The 26592-nt window shown below is 42.3% G+C and overlaps 1 protein-coding gene across 4 annotated transcripts in view; it reads right to left on the bottom strand.

Annotated features, from left to right (window-relative positions):
- Dab1 (DAB adaptor protein 1) overlaps nt 1–26592 on the bottom strand; it is a 592785-nt gene that overhangs the window by 21613 nt on the left and 544580 nt on the right. For 3 of the 4 annotated variants that reach the window (XM_090334743.1, XM_090334742.1, XM_090334744.1), the window contains 3 exons: nt 7902–7964; nt 4644–4752; nt 123–671 (listed from right to left, as the gene is read on the bottom strand). In XM_090334743.1, the coding sequence (XP_090190869.1) occupies nt 123–671; nt 4644–4752; nt 7902–7964 (721 nt within the window). Of the gene's footprint in view, nt 1–122; nt 672–4643; nt 4753–7901; nt 7965–13584; nt 13633–13722; nt 13774–26592 lie in introns of all 4 variants that reach the window. The other variant, XM_090334746.1, reaches the window with a different exon arrangement.

Raw genomic sequence — 26592 nt, 5'->3', positions numbered from 1 at the left:
TATTATGATTGACAGAGGTAGAAACAAAAAGCCTAATGCGTGCAAGTGAGATCCATTTGCTGAATAGTGGCCAGACACAAAGGTCTCCCACTGGGTTTTATGGCTCCAGGGAAAGGACTCACGTGAGTTGGTAGATGGCGTGGTGGAAGTCACAGGTGTCAAATTCAACTGGGAGATGTCGAAGTCATCACAGTCGTCCGTGTCCTGTGCCACCCCGACTTTGCTGAAGTAACTGGAGAAGGCCTCTGAGGTACAGGTGAGGGAGGGCTGATCAGGTTTGCGGGAGGGCACGGGTGGAGGTTGGACCATCTGGAAATCTTTAAACATTTCCTTCCCCATTTTCTGCCTGGACTTGTCGCTCTGTGGACTTGACCTGGCCGAGTCACTCGTGCCTGGGACGGTTGCAAGGGGAGTGAGGGGACCTTGGAACATGGCGGCTGGCAAAGGCAGAACAGTTTGTGTGGGCATGAAGGCGGCTGGCGGAAACTGCCCGGCCACAGTTGGCCAGGGCTGCTGAGTGGCAGGAAAGAGACCTGGCTGGCCCCAGGCGATGGTCTGAGCCCCTGGCATCACCTGAGCGACTGGTGGCTGAGCACCCATGGCGATCTGCTGTTGGACGAGGGGCTGCTGGCCCCAGAAGGATGGGAGGACTGCGCCCATAGCAACATAACCTAAGATGGGGAGAAACAAAGAATGGTCAGACAACGTGGGGAAGAATTCATAGATTTAAGTGACTGACAGAACTGTACCAATTTTTTAGAAAAAGCTAGACTGTTCGCTCAGACCAGAAATGCCAGGAAGAAAGAAGACAACTTCTAGCCAGGCACTGGTGGCTCAAGCCTATAATGCTAGCTACTCATGAAGCTGAAATCTGAGGATCATGGTTTGAAACAAGCCCAGGTAGGAAAGTTCATGTAACTCTTATCTCCAATAAACCAACCTCTCAATTAAAGTCAAAGTTCAGCAAAATAGAATACGAGTGAGCAAGTACTTTAAAGGGGTAGAGTTGGGTAGGATGGACGGGAAAGGGGCAGATCAATGAAAAGGGGAAAAAGAGAGAATGCAGTAAAGAATCCAATGTACATCCTACAAAATCAAGAGTGAGGAAGGGGTGACTAGGGGAAGGATGAGGAGGGAGGAGTGCTGAAAGGAGTGACATTGTTCAAGATACATTGTATTTATAAAGTGCTTTGTTAAATGGCAAGTTATTTGTATAACTAAAGATAAATTTTTTAACGCAGACGTGGAACTATGGCTTAAATGGTAGAGTGTGGTAGTCTTAAGCAAGAAAGGAGCTAAGGCACACTGTCCAGGCATTGAGGACAAGCCCCATTACCACACACACACACACACACACACACACACACACACACACACACACACACACGAATACATGCATACATACAAGCATGCATGCATACACATATGAGAAATAAATAAAAATCTGAAGTAAAATATTCTAAGTCTTAAGCTGGGGCCATCTGCATGACACTGTATGATCACTTAGTGATTAATAAGTCACAGAAGGATCAGTGCCTTCACTGCATTTTTCTGAGGTCAATGGAACTCTAAGATGTCTAAGCACTATGAGCTCTGATGATTCTACTGTGGTAGAATCCTTTCTTGTTTGATCATAAGAAATTAACAGATGGGCTGTGCATTCTTTTCTCAAGAGAGCTATTAGCCTGTCTCTCTGGCTTCACGATATTGGTATCAGATCACAGTGCAAATTACCAGAAGAGAAAGAGGAGGTACACTATCATTGGGGACCATGTTTGGGGAAGGGGTAGGTCTCACTTGCTTTTCCTGCAGCCCATGTTGTCCCTAAGTCTTGGAACTATGTCTCTCTGGCCCCAGGACCTGATGCTTGCCTGAAAACCCTGCTGCAGCAGGCAGCAGTTGCACTGGATCCGAGGAGCCACTCAGTGGCTGCCAATGCAGCTAACCACACTTAAGTGCTTCTGCGGAGGGCGGTGGTACTGAGGAGCATACGCTTGTGCCGATGTGTTCAGCCTAATCCTGAACATCCTTACTGTGCATTGAAAGGAACACCTGCATTTCTGCCTTGCAGTGGGATTTTTTTTTCTTAAAGTGTTTCAAACTGCAATTTATTAACCAGATGCTGGCACCTGGGGACACCCACATTATTTAAAAGAAAAAAAAAAGGAAAACTAAACTTATAAGAAAAACATAGTAAATGAAGAGACTTTGGCACCTATACAGAACGTGTCTGGCATTTCTTGTCTACTACACTAGCACACTAGCTCATTCATTCATTCATCCATTCATTCATTTAAAAATACTCATCCAATGAAATTTCCATCTGTATAACTAATATAAGCTAATTTAGAAAAATTACCCATTCTGAGTACCTAGATATAATTTAGTCTGCAAGGACGCAATGAAAAACAAAACTGTTAAAAATTAAATGCCACCTTTAGTTAAGCTTATCTGGTGGGAAGCTGACTCTTGCAATAGGCCCCTGGGATGGGATGGCGTCACAGCTACATTGTTACTGTGCCTTTAATTTGTGTGGGAAAAATTGCAGCACCATGAGTGCGGGTCCTGGTACTGTGTAGGAGCAGCAAAGCTTGGGGACATGATGGGTAGTATGCAAACATCTGCTGAATATTCCTATGAAGGTCTCACTACACAAATCACTCATACAATCCTCTGTCCAGCTCTAGAATGTCCCCAAATTTATAGGTAAGTTCCTGGAGGCTCAGAAGACATTTAGTTAAGCATTTTTCAGTTGCTTCATGGCCAAGTCTGAATTCACATTTGCATGCTCTCCAGGATACCAACATTTCCTCTGCCATAGCAGATGAAGACAAGACCTAAACTTCATTCTATGCATTAAAAAAGATGCTAAAGAGGTAAAGGAAAAAATAGAGAGAGAGGGAGAGTAGGATAAAATGTATATTCTACTTTAGAAGTCAGAGTAATAATAATAATTAGAATAACAGTTTTCTTGCACCTCTAGGATTGATGATGTGCCAGCATTTTTCAAGGAGCTTAATTTTATTTTCTCATTTAATTCTCATGGTATTGCTGCAAGGTAAGTACTTTTTTTCCAGACCAGTTATAAAGATGAAAAAGCTCTGGCTCTGGCAGGTTAAGTAATTTTCCAAGAAGCCTCAAGCGTATTCCAAACAAATGGCTGAGCCAGGTAGCCAGTCATCCTTTTATGACATCACCCAGCTCATTGTTCTTCTCTTTGTCACTGGTTGGACAATTAGTGATAGCCAAGAGACTTGTATAATACCAATGGAAGCTTCTTTTCATAGTTCATAGAGCAAAAAATAAAAAATATGCTAGTTGAAATCAAGTTTAGACTCGAATTCTAAAAATTGAAGTCTCAGGTAATTTATTTTTTTAACTACTAGAAATAGCATCTTCATAGTTTGCAATAATGGTTGGATAAACAGCAAATGTAAATCCAGTCATCAAAGCTTCTAATCAGGTACAAGCTTGGGAGAAGCCATGGGCAGGTCCTCAGACAGTGTTCAAATGTGAGTTCTGGGAAGAGCTACAAAATTGCATCTAATTTCATCTTCTTACTTATAGAGAAAGCCATGGAGGTAAAGAGAGACTACCTTGTTCCTCTGGACCCTAAAGTTAGCTTGATTCCTGTGGCTTCTAAAAGTTTACAATGATCCATTGGCTCATAAGGAATGATCATTTTAGAACAAGATATAAAATTTCAATTTACTTACAATAAAAGAACTGTTAGTATTTGAAGATAATAATTTACTTTTAATACTATTAAGAGCAATTATTTATTTTTAAAATGTAAGGTTATATTGTATCTAAAATGTTCTAAGTCATTGCTGTTTATAGGAATGAAAGTTAAGAATGAAAGATTAAGTCTTAATACTCTTTCAGGTTCCCATGTATGTAAAGACACCTAAACTCATTCACCTTTGACCATTTCCAAATGGAGTAGATGGACTACCTGAAGTGCCTGTTGCCATGGAAACACAGAGTCACCCAGGGAACTCACATATTCAGAAATCACCTATGGTAATGCTACTACTACAGATATTTTCACCGTGGTGTGAAATCAGTACACATTGTCTAAGGAATCTTTGGAAGACAGGAGCAACACTTTCTAAATTGCTTGGCATCTCATGGTCCTCTCAATGAACTGTTAGCAGTTTTTTCTTGTCCCATTGCAGTCAGCCATATGTATAAGGAATCTCCCTTTCTCTGAGTCAGTCCCAAGTGAAGCAGACCCCTTTCCACCATCTGGTATGAAGTGGTGGTGTATGGCCAGCTGATTCCTCTCCTCTCCTGCTCACTAACTGCTCTCCTCATTGAGGTGGATGAAAGGAAATGGATCTGTGCTGATTTGCATGGTTGTGTGTGAGCCATCTCCTCCAATGCTATATATTCAAGCCAACTGTAATCTGTTAGGTAGAAGACACTGCTGAGTTCTAGACATCAGCTTAGCCAAGTTTTGAGGGCCAAATCTCTAACTCCCTACCCTCATGGCAACCTCTCCATCTCCCCTCCCACCGGAACCATTACACGAAAGACTAGAGGTTCCTTTGGTAGGACTGAATGACTAGCACAGTCAACCCTTTCCCTCTCTGGGTCAGTAAGGCTGAAATGAGGAAGGGAAGAAGACAAGAAAAGCTTACCTGAGGGTACAGCAGCAGTGCCAAAAGATACAGAGCCAAACACATCTGCACTTGCCGGAAGTGTCTGGGATGAAGACGGGAGAAAGGCATCACCTGGAGTTGCAGGAGTCTGTCAGAGAGAAGTGAGGCACATGTGACATCAGCTCAGCACAGGAAGTTGGGACAGGAATGGGGCCTAAAGAAATGAGCCACAGTCCAGGCAACATATGGACTGACCATGATGGTGACAGAGACTTAGGTCTGTAGAACAGGTAAAATGATACCTCTAGTGATGGTGATGACTAAATGAGACCATGCACTTAAACGATTTATCTCATTTAGCACTATGTACATAGTACATGCTCAGCAAACAATGGACAATATTATAAATCATTTCACCTGAGCCCTAACCTCTGGTGACTTTTCAAGCGATCGAATTATTCCACAACCTCTGGCTTTAGACCATTAAACGTAGTCAATTCAAATAGAAATATACACACTGGAAACGTATTGTACATCTGACTAAGGGTTTGCCACTTAATGTATGGTTAATAAACAGTTGTAAAATTAAGAAAGACAGTTCATTCTTTATGAATGAACAGCACCATAACCCTTGTATCCTGGTGCCTTTCAGGCTCTTTCCTGAATAGTCATTTGCAAAAAAAAAGTATCAAGAAGACAACAAAATGATTGCATAGTTAGGAATGCTACAGTGTTCGCCCAGTCCAGGGTAATTCCAGAAAGCTCCACTACATAAGATTGTGGTTATTAATGTTAAAAATATCAAACTGAGTATTGGTATTTCACACTTTTAATCCTAGCTACTCAAGAGGTAGAGATTTGAGGACTGAAAAAGGAAAGCCAGCCCAATAGTAAAGTCTAGGAGACTCTTATGTCCAACAAAAACCAAAAAATAAAATAAAAAAAAACAGAAGCTAATCTGGCTCAAGAGGTACAGCTCTAGCTACAGGCAAAATAAGCTAAGGGAGAGTGCCTGGGGCTCTGAGTTCAAGACAACCACGAGTTCAAGCTTCAGTACCAGCACAAATAAACAAAAATTCATTCACTAGTTTTTCTCTTTTCTTTTTCTTCAAGGATCCACATTTTTTTTAAAACAGGCTTTTGCCTACAGCATACAAGACTGATGGATGCCATAATATTCTTGTTGTCTCCCTCCCTTGGGAAAGTCTGGGGCAAGCAATTAATCCCGAAACCATGGCAATTAGACAAGGCCATTTTTAGCCTAGCAGCTTGCTGGACAAGTAGCATTGTTCTGAGGATTATTAAATACCCATTTGAACTGAGCTTGGGTTCTGGGCCAGAAACTGCCATGCACTGCTGTGTTAAGTACTTTCACATAGAGTCAGCAGTGTTCTTGTCCTCTCACACCCCCCAACTCTCCCACAGGACTCAGTTTGCTCACCCTTATAATGCAGAGGCGTAAGAACTCTTCAGTCCTTCCTAGCCCCACCTATGGGCATAGGGAGGATATAATCTCTTAAGAGCTGACCATCTAGCTTCTCTGGGGAATGAGCTGTTTCATCCTCCCTGATGGATGCCTTAAACATCAGGTGTTAGGAGAAGAGCAGCTGTGCCTGGATTCCCTGGCAGCAGCTGTGGGCAATAGGGTTTCTGGCCATCTGTCCTCAGTGGTGAGGTTATGGCCCTTATTTTTTATATTCTGTGAGGCACATCTTGCCAATGAACCATAGCACCATCCCTCTGTTTGCACAACTGCTCAGAGCCCAGAGCACCAGCCCCCTCCCAGCAGCTTCAGCTGGCACAGCTGTGGCTCACTGCTCTCCACCCACCTCTGGGGAGTGGGCAGGGGCGGGGTTGGAGGGTCCCTCTCCGGTCTGTATTTTGCAGTGGCCACAGGGTTGCATTAGGATTCTGTTTTGCTTTGGCTTGAAGTCTATTTTTATGTTTCACTTGCATTTTCCAACGAGAGCTCCCTGCAATCTCTATCCTCTCACAATTCTGGCTGAAATGCTCTGACTGAGGTTCTGGCTGAGACTGATTCTTGAGTAGCTTAGGGAAGCACAGACATGTTCTTCAAGGCAGAAAGCTTTCTGGCTAGAGAGGCAGGCAGAACACAGGGCCAAGTGGGGAGAGAGACAGAAAGAGAGTAGGGGGAGGGAAGGAGAAAATGGGGAGGGGAATGGAGGCCTGCCTTTGTGGGATGACCACTACTGGGTGCAGGAATTGGGTATGCTCTGTGGAGATGTGGCATGCCACTCTGTGAGGTTCTTGCTTGTATCCCCAACTAGACCATGTGCTGTTTGTATGTAAGAACCATAATCTCATTCCCTGAAAAGCAAGCCAGACAATATCCTATCACTGCTAAATGCATAGTCTCAAGTCTCACTTTTCAAAAGAGAGGCATATATAATAATTCCTCCTTCTCTCTTTTTCTTTCTTCTTTTTTGTTGGTCGTGGGATTTGAATGCTGGGCCTGGGCACTGTCCCTGAGCTCTTCAGTTCAAATCTACCACCTTACCCCTTGAGCCACAGCATCACTGCTGGTTTTCTGGTGATTAATTGGAGATAAGTCTCACTGACATTAGTGCCTGGGCTGACTCTGAACTGTGGTCCTCAGATCTCAGCCTCCTGAGTAGCTAGGATTACAGGCCTGAGCCACCACGCCTGGCTTCTATCTCTTTCTTTACCAGGCAAAATTATTTATTTGCAGTAGATTTTTGTTAAGAGTTTTTCTTTCAAATATTTAAACTAGTCTTTAAAAACCAAGAATGAACTTATGGAATGGTAATCCTTCAGTGCATCTTAATTTTTTTAAATAAAAGATATTATCAACTTCCTGTAAAGTGTATGCATTTTTGGTCAGTCCTGGAGCTTGAACTCATGGCCTGAGGATTATCCCTGAGTTTCTTTTGCTTGAGGCTAGCACAGGAGGCACAGCACAACTTGCAGCTTTTTCTGTGTATGTGGTACTGAGGAATTGAACCTGAGGCTTTATTCATATTAGGCAAGCACTCTGCCACTAAGCTACATTCCCAGCCCCAAGCATTTTACAAATAGCAAAACTAAAATGTTATTCTTCTGACATGTTTTTAGGAAAAATCTCCCATGCTCCCATGAAACTGATTTCAATCACTGTCAGAATTCCTTTGAAATTAAGTCTGAGGACTGTTAGGTAAGGAACGCAAGATACACAGCTTGCAGGAGGCAGAGCTGAAACTCACTCTAGGCATCTTTCCTGAACAACCCAGATTTTCACCTGTGTGGGTAAGTAAAGATTGGAGAGCTGTGCATACTTACAGGGGGAGAGGTTATATCAGGAGGGGTGGACATGTCTCCAAAAAGTTCTAATTGGGTCACAGCCTGAAAAGACAAACAGAAAACTGTGAAACAGGAAAGTAGATGATACCAGGCCTGCTTTAAAACACTATGCTAGGAGGACAGACTTTCTCTCTTTCTTTGAGACTCTATAAATGGCAAGTCCAGCTAGTCCTCACCATTCTTCATGATCCCAACATCTTGGATGACAGAGAATCAATTTTTGCTTCAGTGTGTTCAGCCAATGTGGACCAACAGTCATGGCGGTAATATCACTTCCCCCTAACTGACCACCCAATGCCAGCACTATGCCTTTCCTCCAGGAAGCAAGGCAGTAATGACATCACATGGTGTTAGTTCATTTTTTTTTCTTATAAGTTCTTATTTTTTTCTTCACACATATAAGACACCTTTCACATGTCTAGGGATGAAAGGGATGATTTCACAGTCACTTTCCCGTGTGTGCTTCCCATCATGTGACCCCAGAGATGTAGAAATCATCACCCCCACAGTGGCAGATGAATAAATTGATTTCAAGATTTGAGATTTCTATGAATAGAGTATACTGCACAATCAAATGCACAGCTTCTGGAAGTGTCTACCTTGGGGATAAAAAAATGTCACTGGGGGAAAAGCAAGCATTCCATTTAATCTGAAGAAAGGCATCAAAACCAGCCCACTGTATACACTATCAATCATCCCAGAACTCGATCCCTGCAGACACAGGCTCATCTATCTTCCCATCCACTGTACCAAACACATGAGCAAGGTCAGCTACAACAGCCAAAGCACCTCTTTAAGATGTACTTAGAAATTAATCTGCATATGCATACAGTGACATAGACGATAGAGAATCTTTGGCCAGGAACCAAATGGCTTAACTTCATTATAAAAGGTATATAATCACATGCTTTGTGGCAAACCTGTCCTCTCTCGACTCATCTTTAGATCCTAAGTGGTAGCTTTTAATTGAGGAAATGCAAACACACCATGTAATAGAAGGTACCAGGAAAGTCCAGCTTTTTTGCTACACAGGTCTCCTGTGTAAGTCCAACTTCTCTGCTACACAGGTCTCCTGTGTAGGTATTGCGTTCTAAGCAGGCTGTGTCTAGATAACTCAGACTCATGCAAAGAAAACCATCTCCTTATGAGCAAGGGTTCTGGGCTCAGGCAGAGTTCTCACACAGGAGGGCATATTTTATGATTACAACTCTCCTGCCTGGGTGATAGAGAGGACAGTATCTTTCTAAAGTATTTACTGACAACATTGCAGGTTTAGCATCTGTCATCTGAAAATTCAAAATCCAAAATGCTCTGAAATCCAAACCTTTCTGAGTGCTGATACAAAATGTCCGATGCAGAGATTCCACAGCTGGAACCCCATGTGACAGGTCACATTTTAAATGCAAGCACGTTGAAGACACTGTACAAAGTTATGGACCTTCAAGTTATGTGCACATCTACATATGAAACAGAAATGACTTTTGTGTATGGATTTTGATACTACCCCCAAGGTTATCTCCTTCAGGTTTATAGGCTGAATTCCAAAATCAAAAATGTTTGGTCCTGGCCAGGAGTTTAGCCTAGTGGTAGTGTGCTTGCCTACCATGCACAAAGACCTGGGTTTGATTCCTTGGTACCACATACATAGAGAAAAGCTGGAAGTGGTGCTGCGGCTCAAGTGGTAGAGATCTAGCCTTGAGAAAGTCCAAGGACAGTGCTCAGGCCCTGAGCTCAAGCCCAGGACTGGCCAAAGAAGGAAAAAAAGAATGAATGAATGAATGAATAAATAAATAAATGTATGTATGTATGTATGTATGTTTGGTCTCAAGCATTTCCAAACAGTGACATTCCACCCACAGTATAACTTGTCTTGAAGTTTTAATTTTTTTTAAAAAAAACAAAGGCCTAAAGAACTCTTTTTGCTGAGAAAAAAGTTCTTTCTTGGGAATTCCCTGTTGCTTGATCTTCCTCATAAGCGCTAAGATTGAATAACAGTACCTGGCACACTGGAGGTTCAACACATATTCACTGATAACCACACAATATTCTTCCCAAAAACCTTGAGCAAGCAAGGTGCTGAGCGCTTTGCTAAGTTCTGGGACTACCATAACAAGAAATGTCAAATCCCAGCCTGCAGGGAGCTCTTGTTCTTGGAGAGCAATGCAGAGATATAGATCATTTCTAGGTAATATGGAAGGAAGAGGAAGAGGGATCTCAAGATGGAGTCTTGGGATGTGGAAGCACCTAAAAAGGGTAAGAGGAGTTTGCCAATGGCCAATGCCTGTGATTGTAGCTACTCAAAGGGCTGAGGCTTAGAGGATCATAGTTCAGAACCAGTCTGGTTTATTCAAACAGCTAAATGCTGGACTGGTGGCAGGGTTCAAGTGGTACAGTGCCAGCTGTGAGTAAAAAAAACCAAGCAAGAGCACAAGGCATGTAGACATGCAAGACAACAACAAAAAGGTGGTGGGGGGAAGAAGTTTAATGAGGATTTTCCCAAAGGAAACAACCTGGTCCTGAATCTTGAATCCTGACCATGTGCCGGGTGATAAAGAAAAGGAAAGCTTTTCCAAGTAGAGGGAATGCATGAGTCTGGAGGAGCAGCAGAGGTGGCAAGGAAAAGAAGCTGATATCTTGGGAAGGGAGGGGAAAAAGGAGAGGGAAGGGTTTTAATAAAACTTGTGTGCATTTCACAGTGTTCCCCAATAACTGGATGCCTTCTCCCATGGTGACATAGCCTGGAAGAAGCAAGGAACAAAGTGGCTGAGATGAAAGTTGCTCTCTCAGGTCTAGTCATATCCTCCTGGGTCCTCAGCATGCCTGCTATATTTTATATGAGCTGCTGAAACCAGGACAGCCTTTCAATACCACCCCCATTCCTGAAAGGATTAGTTTAGTCTAATGAATTCCAGTGAAGCTTCAGAGCTTTGCTTCTAGTTGGAAAGAAACACTTTTAAAATGCCCCACCATTATTTTCAACATTAGGAAAAATATGAAAATGAAGTTAATAATTAAGTCACACGATTTACATTTCAGATGTGTTAGACTCCTGGCTCATATCATAAATATAATTTATCAGCTAATTTTCTCCTTAAGCACAACTTTTTAAATAACCTTCGTTCTTGAGATATAGGCTTTCCTCTTGCCAGATGATTTTCACTCAAAGAGTAAATGAGAAAAACACAGAGAAGCATAAAACCTAGATTGTTATTTCATGCCATTGGATTTGCTGTTTAAATAGAACCTTGAGTTAATTAAATTTTATAGAAAAAAAGGTGTTGGGGGGGGTTCCCTGGGCCATAAAATTGAGAATAATCTGAATAACTATGTATGATTGAGAATCTGGAATAGTATCTGTTTTCACAGCTCTTCTCCCCACGTGGACCTCAGTCCTTTTATTTGTAACCTAATAAACCATGTCCCATCTGAAAATATTGCTCTAATTAATCACTTTAAAGGCCTCAAGAGAATAAAAATGCGAGTGCATGTTTGTAAAACATTTATAGCTTATAATACACTTTCTAATACATTATCATCATGTCTGACACACACTGAGCCCAATAAATTCAACATCATTGCCACTTTCAGAACTCTGCCCAGGGGCCAACTGAGGCTAGGGATAAGGGGCCTGCTCATGATCAAGGCAGCAAAAAGAGAAGATGAAATGGACTCTACCTATAGGGCAATCAGCACGTTGTTTATATGTCACTTCTCCAAACCCTAGTTATTCTTGTTAACTGGTGGAATCCCCGCTCTACAAATCTTCCAGGTAGAAGCCAAGGTTCCTATGAGGTCTACCTATCCCTGGGGACTTTTTGGATCATCAGCTCCTGGGAATGCTTGCTTGCCACAGAAGAAAGGCTGTCAATCACTAGCATTTCAAATGGCTTAGGGAGGGAGGGAGGGAGCTATGGAGAGCAGACTTGTCCCTTCTTTGGGGGTGCTGGTTATTCTCGAGGGGTAAGTGGAATGACATCAAAGGCTGCTCCAGCCAGTGAAAGAGATGAGCTCAGATGTTTACCAGACAATCCCTCAATATCTTCATCAGGCTGACTCTTCCCTAGTCACTTGTTTATTTGAACATCTGATAGTTCTTCAAGGATATATGGAACTGCCTGTGACTGCTGGTTCAAGGTTAGTCCCTAGAGCTTTCTGTCAGAGTCCTGCCACCAGACCTGGACCCCTGTAAGGTGAATTTCTGGCCCTGATCTTGAGGAAAGCTGATAGGTCATGACACAGTCCCTCAGACTCATTATGTATTGCCTTTAGAATCCCTTAGGGCCCCTCAGACAGAAAAGACAAGAATCCCCACCATACATCAGCTACTGTCCCAAGAGCAAGAGATTCAGAGCTGAAGAGGGCATGCTTTGGTTCCTACGGTCATGAGCTGTTTTATGGAAAGACAGCTCTACATAGGCAGACAATGTATTCTGAGAACAGTACACTGCTCCCTGAAAGGAGAGGCTATCCAAAAGACTGAGTTCCTGCTCCTTCCTGAATACCCATTCATTCCTTTCCCCATTCTTGCCCTTCCTTCAAGATATAAGTTCACTGGGAAGTGTTTCCTGCTTGGTTTATGCTCCATCCCACTGCCCCAAACAATGGATCTGATACTTCTAGATTAATGTTTCTTAGTCAGGGTATACTGATGCCTGGCTCCCACTCTGTTGGTTCTTAATGAATTGGAGTGATGTAGAGCTATGTTGCTACCATGGCTCATAGTCCTTGCTATATGTGTTCAGGAAGGTTCACCCTCACTGGTTTATTATGCATGAGCCACCTTGAAGAAATACTGGGTGCAAACCGGCACATCTCTCGGAGGAATATGTAACACATGCTTAGCAGCCTGGCCTAATTTTGGTTCAAAATGTTGCATTTGGCACAATGTCTTTGTCTCCAATTTCTACTCTGTTATACTATACTACACTATGCTAAGCAAAGCTAGGCGGGGTCATGTGTCCTGGCCTGTCCTACCTTATCATCCATGCTCTGTCTGAGGCTGTGCAGTATTTAGCTAGGTGATACCATGAGCTTCTTGAAGACAAAGGGTATCTTCCTCACTACTTCCCTTCTAGCATCTGTGAGAATCCCTATGATGACTTAGAGGCTTCAAAATACTTGTTGAGCTGGGCTCTGGTGGCTCACACCTGTAATCCTAGCTTATCATTAAGCTGAGATCTCAGGATTTTAGTTTGAAGTCAGCCCAGGTTGGAAAGTCTTATGTGACCCTTATCTCCAATTAACCACCAAAACGTCAGAAGTGGAGCTGTGGCTCAAATGGTAGCCTGGCGTGAAAGAGCTTAAGGGACAATGCCCACGCCTATATTCAAGCCTTAAAGCTGGCATACACCCATTCATGCACATATGCATGCTCACACAGATATGCATGTATGTGTACAAACACACTTTTTAAAAAAAGTATTAACTATTCAACACACACTGCCTTGCATATGCATACACACCATCTATGAGCACATACGATCTCACTAATTTACTTCAGGGCAGAGACCACTTAAACTTTTCCTGTCAGCACTGGAGTGGACCTCCACTGGAGCAGCATGGAGTAGAACAAGAGCCCCTCCTGTTGGATGGATGAAGGCAACACGGACTGCATGAGAATGAACAGAACAACTCTCACCTCACGGCAACCTTAATGCCTCACCTTTGTTGCCATCAGGATCTCATCAAAGTCCATGGGCAGGTTTCTGTTCTGCAACCACAAGGCATGAAGGATGAGCATGACATGAGTGATGGCACAATGACAGGGAACAGTTAGTTAACCAGACCCTCTCGTTCTTACCGGTGCGGCTGCAGCAAACCGCTCCTCAAAATCCTCCAATGGCTGGCTCTTCTGGAAGTGGAAAGGATGATGAATGAGGATGGAGTGAATGACACACAAATGACATGGATTTATGGCTTTAATGATGGAAGTATCTACGATTTACACTCCCATGGTCTCAGTAGGCGGGAGCTGTATCCAGTGTGTTAGAAAAATCCTAGCATATCTTTCTAGCATAAGCAGATGCTAAGGCATGCAACTGAGTTAGAAAAGTATGGCAGCAGCAAATGTATTCATTTCACACCCATCTTCGCACAATTATGGACATTACTCAGTCTCAATAATGGCTATTGATCACTGTGAGATAAGTACACTTGAGTGACGTTATTCATTTATAAGGAGTGTGTGCGATTATGACTTAGCTTAGCCTACCTCTTCAAAGAGCAGCTAGTTTTATGTTTCTTTGTGTCTGCTGTACTTTCTGTTCAGAATGCTCTTCTCCTCATGTCTGTAAGCTCAGCACTTACTGCCTGCATTCAATGGGGCAAGTCACCTCTCCTATGACACTGAGCTCTCCCTCTGAGCCCAGCTTCCTCCTCTGAGAACCCTCAGAGCACAGGGAGTTCTCTCACCTAGGGATCAGGCAGCATTTAGTCCTATACAACCCGCAACAACCCCACAGTCTGATGCACTGCACTGTTTAAACTATGTGACTGAATGCATGTCTTCAAAGAAGCTGGCAGTTGGCCAAATTTAATTGTTCTCTTAAAGTCTCCTTTTATTGCATATATTACATCCACAGATAATACATATAACATCTATTCCACATGTATATTTTAATGATCACATTTTGGTCTATATGTATAAGCTAATTATTTTTTGGATGATTTCCAAGTAGTGTAATGTTACTATAAATCTTCTAATACTGGTGTGAAAAATGGAGTTGTTCTGCATCAACAGAAATGACGCCATTTTTTCTTTATTTTGAGGAGATCTTCACATTGTCAGTGGAGGAGGAAACTGTCACCAACCATTTCAAAAAAGCCTCTCCCTTTGCTACAAATCACTTTTGCTCTCTAAAAATGATGAGTAGGGAACACAGATTGGGCCCACTGTCATTCAGGGGAAACCTGCCACCAGCCATCCATTTCTACCAGGCACTGGCTTACCACGATCCAATTGTATGAGAGGAAAGTCTACCCTAACAAATAATCACAATAATAATAATACATTATTATTATTATCTTATTATTATTGTTATTATTATCAGTACTGGAGTTTAAATTCAGGGCCTGGGTTCTGCTCCTTGACTTTTTTTGTCAAGATTGGCATTCTACCACTTGAATTACTCCTCCACTTCTAGCTTTTTGCTGGTTGATTGGCCATAAGAGTCTCACAAGACTTTGCTTCTTGGACTGACTTCAAACTACAGTCCTCAGATCCTAGCTTCCTAAGTAGCTAGGATGACAGGACTGAGCGACATGAACCCCACTGAAATTGTTATTATTATGACTTGGCCAGAGGTGGGGTATGCCAGTAGACTCTATTAGTCTAAGTGATCTTGTAATCTGTGGTGTGGCCTAACCTAAAAGGTTAAGGTCATGTTGCTACATCCTTTATAAATTCACACACTCCTAGGGATTTATGGCAGGGCCCCTACCAACTAGCTCTGGGTCATAACTTTTAATAAAAACATTTTTTAGTGTCCAAAATCTCATTACATCTGTCCAATATAAAAAAGCAAATGGCTTCAGAGCATGATGGATGAATTAAATAAATTTGAAAAACAGCCTGTGGTAGAGTCTCATAAAAGCCTCACCATGTCCTCACATAATGAAAATGTGGGAGGATCCGCAGCGTCCGTGTGAGCTGTCTGTCACCTGCCTGGTGACAGAAGAGGTGGCCTTTGGAGACACAGAGCTTGAGGTGTGATGGGGAAATGTTTGCAAATGCAGATGAAGTTTGCTCGGGGTTATCTGGACAAAAATGCATCTCTTTGGAGTCACACAGATGTGGCCAGACATTCTGCTCAAGCCTTCTCCTGGCTATGTGACCCTGACTGCCAATTAGCCTCAGTTTTCTCATTTCTAACTTAGGGCTGATGACAGGGAAATCCTTGCAGATTTACTGAGAGAATTAACCTGTCATGTACATACAATCTTTTTTGGTCTCAAGTACATAGCAGATGCCCAATAAACGATAGACATCATTTTGTATTGATTTTTTGGCTCAATTTAACAATATACTCACATATTTTGTTATGTTAGGAAACTATTATTATATGATATATGGAACTAGAAAGAGAAAATACAAAAGCCTTCCTATATGCCCCTCTTGAGCAATGTCTTCCGTCTGAAAGTACAAAGAGACCCCATGTCACAGGATGTCCAGCTCTTTGTAGACTTCTTAGCTGTCGTTCAGAACCCTATTGTGTCTCCTTTGCTCTAGCTCATACTTTTCGCTGACCATCTTCTTGCCATCTATATATTTGGTAACCACTATTGTGCTGCTCTACATTCTGTCTCTGGCTCTGCAAGTGCTCAGCAATCCTTCATGCTATCTGGATGACTTTTAGAGTTAGCCAGTATACCTCCTCCAGCCAGAGGGAGAGCTTTCCAGCCAATACACATTTACCCAGCTGAGACTCATAGGTAGGACCTGGAAGTATCTATTCCCTAGAATTCCCGCATTCCCAACCCCAAACAAATTTCCCTACAATTAACACAAGAGTTTTAGTGCATGTATCTAAAACTCTTGAGTTTTTCTCCTAACGAATGTTATCAGAAGATGGCATGTTTTGCTATTGTAGCATGCAGTTGTCTGTGCATTATGCTTTTCATAATTCCACACGATGTCAGTTGTAGTCATACTCAGCTTCTATCCCTTTTGCAGGGAAAAGGAAGATTTTTATCTTGTGTTGCATCAATGCAGTGCTATCCTGAGTCCTCAGGACAACTCTGAAAGAAAGTTAGCACTGCACCCCATCATCTCTTTGGTGACAGTTACCTAGAGCTGAGGAAGGTGAGCAGCTTGATTCTGTTCTGACAGCACGATTGCACACGAGACTTGACATAGGGTGCACATACTAAGAACAATAAAGACTTACCTATGGCTGCCAAATCAGCAACTTTTGGTTCTCAACACACCTTGGGGGGAATGTGTATAAAATCCCTGACACTTGAACACTACCATCTAAGATTCAGATTCTACTGGTGGGAGAGGTTTCCTTAGTGTTCAAAAAAAAAGCTCCCCAAGCCATTCTAATGTGCAGTCAGCTTTGCAAATCATTGTGCTGGGAATGAACTCTGTAAGGAGGAATCAGGCAACATCCTACTGGGAACACTAAAAGCATCTGGATTGATTAGGTAATTGATGAATTAATTTCTTCAACAAACATTCACTGGAGTGCCTCTTCATGCCAGGTAGCCCTCGGCTCATCACTGGAGATAGAGATGAAGGATATACAGACCTTGTTCTTGTAAACACAGAGCAGGACCAAGATGGGTAATCACTGTAACTCAATGGGACCAATGGAAATGGGTTACAAAGGATTCAAGGTTTCTAAATCGAAACTTAGGACTCAGACCAAGGCTGTTAAAGAATGAGTTCAGTCATGCAGTTATAAGGCTCAAGAGAAATGGGTTAACTAAGTGATTTGTACCTGCACAAAGGTACAAATTTTGTCGTTCATGGGTCTTGAACTCTGGGCCTCATCGTTGTCCCTGAGCTTTTCAGCTCAAGGCTACCACCCTACCCCTTGAGCCACAGTGCCTCTTCTGTTTTTCTGGTGAATAACTGGAGATGAGTCCATGGACTTTTTAGTGCCGGAGCTGGCTTTGAACCACCATCCTCAGATCTCAGCCTCCTGAGTAGCTAGGATTATAGGTGTGAGCCACCATGCCCAGACATGCAGGTACTCTTAAGGCATGGGCATGCATGCTAACTTTCTCTACTGAATGACTCAGCAAGCAAGGGACATCTAATGAAGACATTCTCTCTGGGAAGTCAGTTTATTCTCTCCATCACCTTTAGCCAAGAACAAATGGCCATTCCCTGACTTCTTGACAGACAGATATAGGAAAAACTCTACCGCACAATTAGTGATAGGGGCAAGGATAAATGATGATGTAAACAACGGAATTCCTTCTAGACAAGGACTATCTAATAGAGCTTTTTGGTATGAAGTGGAATGTGGTTTCTGTCTCATCCAGTCCCCTAGTAGCCACACATGGCTATCGAGCACTTCAAATATGGCCACGGGGGCTGATGATTAAAAATTTTAAATTTACTTTTAATCAGTTTCCATGAACTGGCCACACATAGTGAGTGACCACTGTATTAGGCAACACAACTCAAGATAAAATGATTGAATAGCAAAATACAATAAAATAAAAAGGTCCAAATTTTCAGTATGGGATACTTTCTAAATACCGATTGGTGCAACCCTAGCATATTCTCTTCTCTTCTTCTAAATAATGGTCTACATTTGCATTGTCTTGCATCTTCATTTGGGAGAATGAAATTCTTTGCTATGTCTAGACAGTACCATGAAATAAAAATTCAGTTTGTAAAAACTGCAACTGCCTTCTGCCTCACAAGTTCTTTCATTGCCTGGGCTAAGCCAGAGCCAGATACGATTTAGGCTCATAGAAGGAAGTTAATTGTATGCTTCAAGTGGAAATACATGAAGCTTCAGCAATACTCAGACCTAGAATCCCACTTGTTACCCAGTCTTCCTTTGCCCAGTTACCAATTAACGAGGGTCTGAAGGTAGTATGGAAGGTACAGGGATATTTTTCATGCTTTAATTTTTTTCTGGTGCCATCCAGGGGGGGTTGAATTCAGGCTCTGAACTTGCTAGACTTCACTGGTAACCATCCCTCCATCCATTTTCTCTGCTGATTACTTTTGAGATAAGGTCTCTTTTCCTGTCCAGGCAAACTTCTGGATCACAGTCTGCCTATTTTAGGACTCATGTTTTGGCAGAAATGATAGGAGCCACAATAGTCAGCTGTAGGTTTGGAATGGATCTCAGGATTATGCCCAGAGAATGCCCAAGGTGACTTGGAAGCTTGATCCTCCCGATATGGCACAAGCCACTGGAAGCTGACCAAATATTGACTGACTCTTACAATGAAGATTGCATTGTTAATCTCCTCTTGAAGTAATTGTCCTGTAATATGTCTACCATTTCTTGAAAGATAGAATGTTTACCTCTTGATTTTAAAATGACTTTTCTCAAATGCAAGAGAAAGCCAGGATGGGCTCACTAGTGACAGGATTTGTGAACACAGAAAATATAATTCAGGGCCAGGTATAACTTAGTGGACTGATGAGAATGAACCTGGGAAACTCTGGCTGTAAACTGGACTATGTTTTTCATCTTTCCAACTTTCATGACAAGAAATAAGCAATTTGCTTGCATGTGAATGGGGGTGGGTTGAGGAAGGTGAGAAGTGGGGTAGTGTCAGGAAAGGAAGTGTAGGGGAAGTGATATAGGGACAGCGAAGTTCAGCTTGGAGGGTTGCTCCAACACTGCATTTCTTGGAGTAAATTTCATTGTGTGAGACTTAGTTTCCTCCTCTGCACATCAGGGATAAGGATGCTTCCCTTGTGGGTGTGCTGAGAGGAAACAAAATTGCTTCGTGGGAAAACAACGAAGCAATGGGCAGATGAACTCTCAGTGTCTATCAGAAAGAAAAAGGAGGAAGGAAGGAGAGAGGAAAGGAAAACAGAAGGGAAAGTGAGAAGGAAGGAAAGAAGGGAAGAGGATGGAGGGTGGGAGGGGAGTAAAGAAAGAGGAAGAAGGGCAGAGGTTAAAGAATTACCTGAAAGTGATACTGTTTGAATATGTTTAGTTTCCCTCCAGGACCCACTGTGATGATAGCCTGCTCCTCTCAGGATGAGAGGTAGGGGAACCTCACAGAAGGAGTGGCCAGCCCAAACTGTTTTGGTCACTGGGGTATTGGGGTATGAACCTTTTCTTTTTGTAGCCTCTTTGGTCGTTCTTGAGTGATTTCCTGAGCTTTCAAGAGAGAAGGACTTCTTTGTTTCAATGCACTTTCACCATCAGGATCTACACTTACCAGGAAACTCTAAAATCATCAGCAGAAACTTCTCTCTTTATGAAATCATTTGTCTCAAGCATTTCATTGTAGCGACACAAAGGTGACTAGCATAGCAGGTGAACATTAGCAAACGCCAGGCCACGGAAAAGGACTGGCAAACCCAGATGAAAGGGAGGAGAAATTGTTAGGTATGCAATGATTTTTCGAGAGCTGACAACTCAGCTTTTCAGTCTTTTCCTTGTAAACCTTCTCTAGCTCTAAAAGAATCAAGGCTGGACTGCTCTGGAGCCTGTGCTGTCAGTCCAGCTATTCCACCCCATCAGCTTTCCAGTTCTTCCTATCTCCATTCTCCACATTTATTTTGGAACTCAGAGATTGACTCTGTGTTTTCATATCCAGATTTTCTAAAACACATTCAATATTTTTTTGAACATAGACGTGAGGATGAGGTTGGGGACGGAGTTTGCAGATGGATGCTGATTATGTACTGAGATACAAATCAGTTTGATCTCAACAGCAATGACAGAGGGAAGGAGATGTGGACCACGATGCCTGAGAAATGACAGTGCTATGTTTAGGGCGATGGTGGTGCCAATGCCATGCCTGTTATGGGAGTGTGAATATCCATCATCCACTCATTCCACATCTCTGTGTTGAGCCTCTATGGAAGAGAGTCATGTCCTTCTGTCACATGAGAGAGAAAGCAGGCAATCATCACACACTCAGCTTTACGAGAGAGATAACTCACATAAAGCCTCTGGTATATGATGCTTGATTAAGAATAGCAACATGACTGGTGCTTGTGGCACTGCTGTTCTGCCAGTGTCATTATTATTAAATGCATGACCCAGCCTGGCCTTGTAGGATCAGGAAAGCTGGAAGTGGAGAATCTAAAGCAAGCTTGGTAGCAACTGTGTATTGGGATGAGAGACTGCCAGTGATCATCAAGATGGAGGTGAGGATGCTACTTATTCTAAGGTGCTAGCTTAGAGGAGACCATGACTGGAAATAGGGAGAGACACTGGACAACCATGGCAGCCGCAGAGTTGTCCATGAACCTGAGGAATGGCTGTACTCGTAATACTCCTTTCAGCTTCCCAAGATCTCCCTACTGAGCCCAATCTGAGTTCATCACTAAGATCCGGCATGTGACAAGGATGGCTTAGGGTACAGGGCCCACTTCTGCCTTGCTCCCTTATCACAGGGAGGGCCTTTGCTCCATTAATGGCTCTCCACAGACAGTGGAAAAGGACAAGAAAACTGGAGATCAAAGGGGAATGGTTTCCGAAAGCTTGTCTTATTTCTAATTATCCTTTCCTTTCTTCTCTACTCTCTGTCTCTTTCTCTCTATGTCTCTCTCTGTCTGTCTCTGTCTCTCTCTCTCTCTCCTTTATTTTTAAATCTATCATTGCTAAAACTCAAGGAATTTTCAAAACCTCCTAACAAGATCTGGCACCAGTTCAAGACTTTGCAAAGTGAGTGAATTAGAAGCAGAGGAATGTGAAATTGGCTGCCATCAGCAGGATGACAGGCTCTCGGCCCACTTTTCAGGAGGAGGGCAAGGCAGTTCTCAAAGTCCATCACTCCCCTGGCTGCTCTGCCTCCCCAGAGAGGCTACTACTGTGGTCCAGATGGCATCTGAACGGTAACAAGAAATATTGGATGGAGTTGAAACCAAGCGAGAGGAGCCGAGGCTCAGGAGGAATGTGGAGCAAATCAGAGGCAATCCCAAACGGAGAGATGTCACAGCAGAGGAGAAAATAGTCAGGAGGGCTCTGCCTGCTGCTCTGACAGCCGTTGCTTGCAAAATGCTTTTCCTGTCCTTCACTACAGCAGTGCAGATTTTCCAAACTTAGTAATTCATCTCCTTATTCACTCCTTCTGTCTTGGATTTGATTTTCAAGGCCTTAATTTACTAGTGAAGAAATGTTTCTTCCTGTGTGTGTGTGTGTGTGTGTGTGTGTGTGTGTGTGTGTGTGTGTGTGCGCGCGCACGCGTGCCTGTGAAAAGCAAGACATGCTGAGAGGTTTCTGAGCTGCCCTTTCTCTGAGTTGCAATATCAAGCTAGGAAAACTGGAGAAGAAGGAGTGGCGAGAGGCTCACAACCTGGGGAGGGGAGGAGGGGGCACACTGCTCATTTTCATACAGAAAAGGCCATTTTCATTCCTGTGATGCCATCCACAGAACTAAAGCCAATGCCACTGTGGATCAAAGAAAAGATTTGTTGTTATGTGACTAAAAACGTGGTTGATCCACTCCTCCCTCCATTTTTTTTAAGTCATAACATTAGGAAAATATCTCCTCTTACAAGATTGCACTGACAACGACACAGAATCAGATGCAAGGAGACCTTGGTGCTAAGCCATTAGTAAGTCTTCCCTTAATGTTGGCTTATTTGCATCACATAGCCATCGACACTTCAATAGGTTTCTCAATCCTTTAAGAATTTGCCCAGGTTGGGTATGATGGTGCATGCCTGAAACAAAGATGGGAGGAAACAGAGATGGGAGCTATAAAAGAAATAGAGATGGTTTGAGGTCTGTGCAGGGGAAAAATAGTGAGATTCTATCTCAAACAAGAAGTTGAGTATGGTGGAAGATAACTGGAATCCAAGCCAACTGAGGAACAGAGGTAGATAGGTCATGACTTAGGCTGACACCAGATAAAAAATATAATACCCTGTCTGAAAAAAACAAAACAAAACAAAACAAAAAACAGCTCAAGCAAAGAAGGCTAAGGGTGTGATTCAAGCGATAGAGCAATTTGCCCTAGCAAGGTTGAGGCACTAGCTAAAATCCCTCTACTGAAGAATATAAACAGTTTGTAATGCATACTAATCACACTTCAAAATGTTTTATCAAGTTTAGAAGGGCAGAAAAGACTACTGAAATTTCAAACCTATATTTTTTTTTGCTTTTTTTTTAACCAAATGAATACACTACAACCTCAATCTTTTACAAGAGCATGGGAATATTAGCAGAAGACTTGGGATAACGTCAAGTTCCCAACTCCTCGTCTAGTTCTTCCTCTTCCATCATGCTTCTTCTCATAGCTGCAGACAGATCATAACAAGCCAGAACTGAGAAACCCGGCTGACATTTTACAAGGAAACTAAGGCCTCAAGAAAACTTTGGCTTGCTCACATGTAAACCAGTCATGACAATGGCTATTTCAGAGTCTGAGGATGAAATGATGTACTGTTCATCAGGAGAATGGTCTTGAGAGGCAGCCTGAATGTCTGAAGCCCAAAAGATAACCGGAAAAGCATTACCCTCATCTGCCTCTAGTTGGTCATCTGCTAAATAATGTATCACTGTGTCACAATGTCACGTGCCCTGTCCACTGGTTTGTGAATATACCGTTTACCTTCTTGGGTCTTGGCATAAGATAGTAACCCTATTTGTTTGCCTTTTTCATCCTCATTCATTAAGACAGCATCTCTAAAACATGGGTCTAGTCACATGTCCAGTATCTTCCTTCATGATCTCAGAATGGATTAGATAATCATTCCCTGGGCATTATCCAGTCATAATGGTTGATTAGCCTTTCTCTTCTCTAACAAACACTATCACCTTGTAGAGATGATTCACCTTTGCATCCCAGACTTATACATATTGTAGTGGCAGTACTCAGGGGAAAATTATATTAAATTGATTCTTTAAAAAATTAATAAGCATTTGTGTTTTCTTGCACAATAGAGTATAAACTAAACTGGAAGCAATTTGGGAATAGTATACCTTCTTTCATGAAAGAGATGGTGTTCCATATGGTGTTTCCAAATTATCAGTTTGTATGTGCACTTAGGCACTTATGTGCCACACACACACACACACACAGGCTCAGAGACTCAAGAGTTTCTGGAGTTCCGTGCATCTCACAACTCCAGAAAGGTTGTACCTCCATCTTATCATTTGTCCTAATGGGGATTTACAACTAAGGTAAAGGGCTGTTGGTTCTAGTGTCATATCTATTAGGGAAATGTTCCAGAAATAAATGATAGGAACAGGGATATTCTGCCTTTTTAGCCCTTATGTTATCTGAATGGCATTTCTTTTCTGGCTATTCAACTGCCTTCTCTATCATGGCAGAAATAAGATATTGTTCAATTTGTGGCTCTTGGTGATTTCTAATCTTACCACCCCATTACTCTTAGCCATTTGTGAAATGATAGTTTACTATAGTTTCTGGTATCTTAAATTTAACACATCTCACATTTCTTCCCAAACTTGTTCTTTCCTTTTATTCTGGTTTCTACAATGGCCATCAACTTACACCTAGATTCTTAAGCCCCCAAAGTACAAGTTACTTATGATAGTTTGTCTTCTGCCATTGTAACAAAATCTATGTTATAATGACTTATGAAGTGGAAAGTTTGGTATTGGCTCTCAGGAGTTTGGAAGATGCACATGATATCATTTGATCCCTTTTAACCCATAGGCCTTGGGTCGAACATTCCACATGTAAGCATAACTCCCAATTCTTTTCTTTTGGACACTATGACCTCTAGCCATTCATGAAGAAGTACCAGTTCTGTCTCTATAACATATTCCAATCTGTCTCTCTCCTCTTGAAGTTTTCTCTTCTGCATAGGCTGCCGATTTGACTCCCACCACCCACTTCACCTCCCATACAGCTCATAGAGTTTTTGTTAAAGTATATCAGTACCCAGCTTCCATTACATTGGGGTAATAGCCAACATCTTTGGCCACCCATGACAGCATATGCAACCAGCCTTTCCCACCTATGAGCTAATTTCCATCTCCTTTCCAATCCAACCATCCTTCAGACAACACTGGTCTCTCCAGTATTTCTCCAGCACACCAAGGTCATTCCCACCTCAAGGCCTTTGATATGTCTCTCTCCTTTCCCGGCACCATAACCATATGATTTGTTTCTTCTCTTAATTCAGGTTTTAGCTCAGGTATCACCTCCTACGGGAGACCTTTTCTGACTGTGAACTGTGCTCTGACTGGATACAGGAGTGGCTCCATGCCTTCTGTCACATCACTAATACTGGCTTCATTCTGAGCATTTACTTTTCTGTTTGGATGCTCGTTGACCTTCCTCAAGGAAAGCAATCCAGATACAAGAAGGAACACGGTCCAGCCTATTTAGCCCATGGGCTAAACAGACACAGCAGACACTAATCTACCTTTGTGGAATGGGTGATGGATGAATGGCAAATGCTTGAACGGAGCAATGCAGAGGTAAGCTGAGTATATTCCCAGAGTTGTAGAAACCAGGATGTTATAAAAAGCAGACACTCTGAGCACACCCCTGCTCCAACAAAGGAAATCCTATGTTTGTCACTTGGACATTTTGCCACGAGCACAAGCTTCTTTGTCTTTGCTGATCCTAGCCAGGAGATGATAAGAGCATGGTTGATGATATTCATGAAATGCATAATAGCTGTCCTATTCACTTGGTTGAGGGGGAGAATCGACCAGGGAGTTTTGTACATCTTCCTTTATACAAAAATATGCCTATGCCTTATAACAACAGATCTGTACAGCTGGGTCCCAGGAAGTTGTTATTGTAAGCATCACAAAAGGTTTTCATTTAATACAATCTTTTTTTTTTGCCAGGATTGGCTTGAACTCAGGGCCTGAGCACTGTCCTTGCTCACAGCATCATTTCTGGCTTTTCTCTATGTATGTGGTACCAAGGAATCAGACCCAGATCTTAGTGAATGCTAGACAAGCACTCTTACCACTAGGCCAAACTCCCTGCCTATCCAATGCAATCTTGAGGATGATTAAATGATCTAGAGCCTATCAAGGATGAAGCATGCTACTAATCCCTAGTGAAAGCTCAGCGTGGGTTTGTTTCTTATTTTCTGAGTCACTGCAAAAAACAAGTTTTACTTCCTTGAGGTTGGAACTGTAATTGATATATATTTTCTTATTCCTTGTGATCATTTAGTGCACGTTCTTTTTTCTTGCATTTGAACCTGAATTTGTTCATTATTCTTCCGTAAGCACTAATAACAGCAGTTAGTGAGAAAGAACCTCAACCCAATGATTTATCCCAAAATTAAAAAAAAACAAAACAGAATTACTATATCAGGAGAAGGAGTGCAAGCTTCGGTGGATATTTATAAAGATACTGTTTATTACAGCTCTGCTTGTTAAGACACTGTAGTTAAGACCCTGTGAATGCTAATAACTTGTATTAGAGGAATAATGGCAGCCATAGCAGTTAGTGGATGCCCGTGAATCACATTTCTTACCAAGAAGATCTTTAAGAACCCACTGGATGCCCACAGAGGGAGGAAGTGTGCTTGCACATTTGTGTTGTGGAAATGGTGCCATTCTTCCTTTAGCACAGGTATACCACGGGAAAAGTTTTAAGAACAAGGAGTCTCTACTTTCTTTTTGATGTGTCACATGTTCTAGACTTCAAGGTATCATGGTGAAGCAGGGAGAGCAAACACTGTCTTTGCATAGAAGAGACATAGATTCTGGTTTGCGTAAGCCATTCTTGTTCCCACCAATTATCCTGACATCATGGTTAAAGGTACCCACCCTTTCACTTTCCCAAGTCCTCCAGTTTGGATGATAAATTAGGTCATCCTAATTTTCCGCTCAAGGAGAGATGGATTTGATTCTGAGTTATGAGCTGTGCTAAGTGATTTAAAGATCTTTGATATCCCTAAACTATAAAAAGAAACAGTTTCTAAGATAGCTCAGGAAACTCCCAAAATAGTCCATTATGTACCTAGCTATTACACCCATGACCTGATGAGAAGCTTAATATTTGGTAGTTATGTATTTGTTTGTCAACCCTGATTGTTAAGAATGGGAAGTTTGTGTCTTCTCCAAAT

This window comes from Megascapheus bottae, chromosome 6 (assembly GCF_031878675.1).
Source record: "Megascapheus bottae isolate mThoBot1 chromosome 6, mThoBot2.hap1, whole genome shotgun sequence".
Taxonomy (NCBI): domain Eukaryota; kingdom Metazoa; phylum Chordata; class Mammalia; order Rodentia; family Geomyidae; genus Megascapheus; species Megascapheus bottae.
The sequence above is the reverse complement of the archived record's forward strand: the minus strand, read 5'-3'. Positions and strand labels throughout refer to the sequence as shown.